The sequence below is a fragment of the Protobothrops mucrosquamatus genome, unplaced genomic scaffold (genome assembly GCF_001527695.2).
Source record: "Protobothrops mucrosquamatus isolate PMUCROS unplaced genomic scaffold, P.Mucros_1.0 scaffold3371, whole genome shotgun sequence".
Taxonomy (NCBI): Eukaryota; Metazoa; Chordata; class Lepidosauria; order Squamata; family Viperidae; genus Protobothrops; species Protobothrops mucrosquamatus.
Genome location: NW_015389356.1, coordinates 60,137 through 63,461, shown reverse-complemented (window position 1 = coordinate 63,461; position 3,325 = coordinate 60,137). Strand labels below are relative to the sequence as shown.

Here is a 3,325-nt window from a genome sequence, read left to right as displayed (position 1 = left end):
TCTGTCCCACTCCTGCCCAGGCCCCCACAGCGCCCTTGACGCAAACGATGTAGAGCTGGCAATGCCCACCCACTAGGCCACACCCACTCCGTCCACACCCACCTAGTAGGCCACCCCCATCCTGGCCACCCCTACCCCCCCCCCGAGGGCAACCGCAATGCTGATGCGGCCCTCAATGAAATTGAGTTTGACACCCCTGCTGTAAGAGATGAAGGGGTAGGAGTTTTATGAAACTTTTGTCTGGTTTAGTCTGCTGATCCTATGTGGAGATGTCAGGAAATAGTCCATTTTCTACGGGAATCTGCAAATTATGTAGTCTGCTTACTTTGGGTCAGTGATTCTCAGAATTTCTCTGCAGAGGCGGCCAATAAAAGTAACAGATTCGTCTGTAGGTGCAAATTTGGGTATTGGAATATGGGTGGATTGGTAGATGCTTTGCCAGTCTTGAATCTGAAAGACATGCACAGTGAAATCATTCTGAGCTATCTCTGACTATACGTAATTGCAGGTCCCCCCCCCCCCCCAAAAAAAAAAATAAAAAAAAATCAGGCTGTTTTTCAAGACTACAGTATCCTAGTGGTGAACTGCTGTAAGGAAAACAGCCTAATTTTAAATACTGGAAAAACCAAAGAGATCATTGTCGATTTCAGAAAAGGCAGGCACGGCCACACTTCTCTGTGCATCAATGATTCACCTGTGGAGATGGTTACCAGCATCAAATTCCTGGGTGTGCAGTTAACGAGTAGGCTGTCTTGGTCGCTCAACCAACAGCGAGACACTGGTGAAGCAGGCACAGCAGCGCCTGCATTTTCTGCGTCGCATGAGAAAAGCACATCTTCCTTCCCCTGTCCTGACCACTTTCTACAGAGGGGCGATCGAGAGCATCCTGTCATACAGCATCACAGTCTGGTTTGGAAGCATCACTGCTTCAGACAGGAAGGCGGTGCAGAGAGTGGTGAGGATGGCAGAAAAGATCATTGGCAGTTCCCTCCCTCCCATCCAGGACATAGCACAGAAGTACTGCTTGTGCAGAGTCCGTAAGATTGTCTGGGACACTACACATCCTCTTCACGACCTGTTTTCCTTGTTACCTTCTGGGAGGAGGGGGCTCCGTGGTATCCGAAGCAGAACATCCAGATTCAGTCACAGTTTTCTTTCATACAGTGTTAACCTTGTGAACTCTAAAGCTTCCTCCTTCCGTTATATATTCAAGATGGATAGTGATTAATATTTATATGATACTTATATGTAAGGGTGTAGGTCTATACATATGTTGTATATGGTATGTTTAAATATCTGTTATGTATGTGTAGACTTTGAGAGCAAGCAACTAAATTTCATTTTTAATGTGTGCCATTGTGCCCACAGTAAAAAATGACAATAAATGTTATCTAGCTAGTGTTATCTATGGGTAGTGTTGGTTTCAGGGCTCTTGATGGCTGCTCTCAGTCTGTCCACAGCATCTACCAGTACTCCTTGACTTATGACTGATCACTCAGTGACTGTTTGAAGTTTTGACAGACACCACCCCAGGCACTTACAACCTGGTTTCAAAGTTTTGTTCTCTCCCCCCCCCCCACATAGCCATGTGTGCCATTTTTGACACATTTGCTAGAAACCAGCATTTATTTCCAAATTTAGGCAAAAATACCTCATAGCAAACAATGGTGGCCGCGGCGAGTTGTCCCATTCCGAACAATGGATTTGCTTAACAATAGTGGCGTTCACTTAATGATTGCAGTGGCCGCCTTACAACCGTTGCGTTTGCATTTGGATTGTGTAACTTTAAAATATAACGTTGGAAGAAGTGAGTGAAACAAGTCTAGTGCAATAAATCCTGGGGCTGGATTAACCCACCGTGCTAAACTTTAGCTTACTCAATCATGATCTGCTGACTAAACTACATTCGGCTGGCTTCACACAACACATTAAAGCGGACTAAATAAGGAAACAATGTCTTAGTGAAATGTGTGAATTCAGTCCCGAGAACTTCTTGTGGCAGAACGGTTTTACTCTCTCCTTCTGTCCAGTTTTCTGTGAAGAGGTTTGGGGAGATCCCAAACCAGCCAGCAGAGTATTTCCTCAAGTCATTTTTGGAGTTGAAATGGAGGAGGAATTCAGAGGACACCAGGGCTCTGAATAAGCAGCATTAAGAATAAGATAGTAACTCACTAACCCCACTGTGGGCTCCTTGGTGCTCTCTGAGCTTGATTGCATTCTTGAAGATGCTTCATTCCCCATTACCAACTAGGTAACATTATCAGTAGTAGAAGGGAGTGGGGTTTATTCTCTGCAAGCTACTTGTATATAAACAGAGAGCAACCCTTTCCCTTCTAGCACTGATGATGCTACCTAGTTGGGTAATGAAGTGTCTGCAAGAAAACAACCAAGCTCAGAGAGCATCAAGGACCCTGTAGTTGAACCCTGAGCTACAACTATTCTTTTCCGTTGACATCCATACATTCTACAGCTTTTTAATAAGGATGTTGAATACCTTTGTCCTTAAGAAGTTGTTGCATTCCTGCTCCACGTTGTAATTAATAATACGGGATACTTCTTCCTGCCAGATTTTTAATCCACAGATGTTGACATAGTCCTGGATGTACTCAAAGGAACGGTGGAACCCATCCATGGTGGCTGCCATATCTTTCAGTCTGGGCATCAGCTCGCTGAGCTGTGGAAATAGGGAAAATCAAAAGGTCCATCAAAAGGCCCATTCACCATCTTTGCCTTTCTAAAATTTGTTATTCCTCCATTCAGGGATGTCTACAGAAGGGCAGGTTTAGGAAACTCACGCTGGCAGATGCTAAGAAAGGACTGTGGGTTTGGACTGCAAAGTCACAGCTGCCATTTTGATCACTTTAACCCAGGGGTCTTCAAACTTGGGCCTTTTATGACTTGTGGACTTCAACTCCCAGAATTCCTCAGCCAGGCATGCCTGGCTGAGGAATTCTGGGAGTTGAAGTCCACAAGTCATAAAAGGGCCAAGTTTGAAGACCCTTGCTTTAACCCCTTTGTGCACATCCCAATACAGATAGTCCTCAACTTACAACCATTCATTTAGCCGCTCTTCGAAGTTACAATGGCACTGAAGAAAGTTACTTGCAAACAGTTGCCACACTTACAACTGTTGTAGCATCCCCACAGCCACGTTATCAAAATTTAAGTACTTGGGCAGTCTGCATGTATTTACCACGGTTGCAGTGTCCCAGGATCACGTGATCACCATTCGCAACCTTCCCAGCTGGCTTCCGACCAGCAGAGTCAATGTGGAAAGCCAAATTCGTTCGACAAATGCATGATTCACTTAACAACTGCAGTGATT

The 3,325-nt window shown here is 44.9% G+C and overlaps 1 protein-coding gene across 1 annotated transcript in view; it reads right to left on the bottom strand.

Annotated features, from left to right (window-relative positions):
- Nucleotides 1-321: 321 nt before the first annotated feature.
- Nucleotides 322-3,325, bottom strand: part of LOC107297544 (WASH complex subunit 5-like) — a 22,632-nt gene continuing 19,628 nt past the window's right edge. The window contains exons 15-16 of the mRNA XM_015826904.2: nucleotides 2,495-2,674; nucleotides 322-450 (exon numbers count right to left, since the gene is read on the bottom strand). Of these exons, the coding sequence (XP_015682390.1) occupies nucleotides 322-450; nucleotides 2,495-2,674 (309 nt within the window). The remainder of the gene's footprint in view (nucleotides 451-2,494; nucleotides 2,675-3,325) is intronic.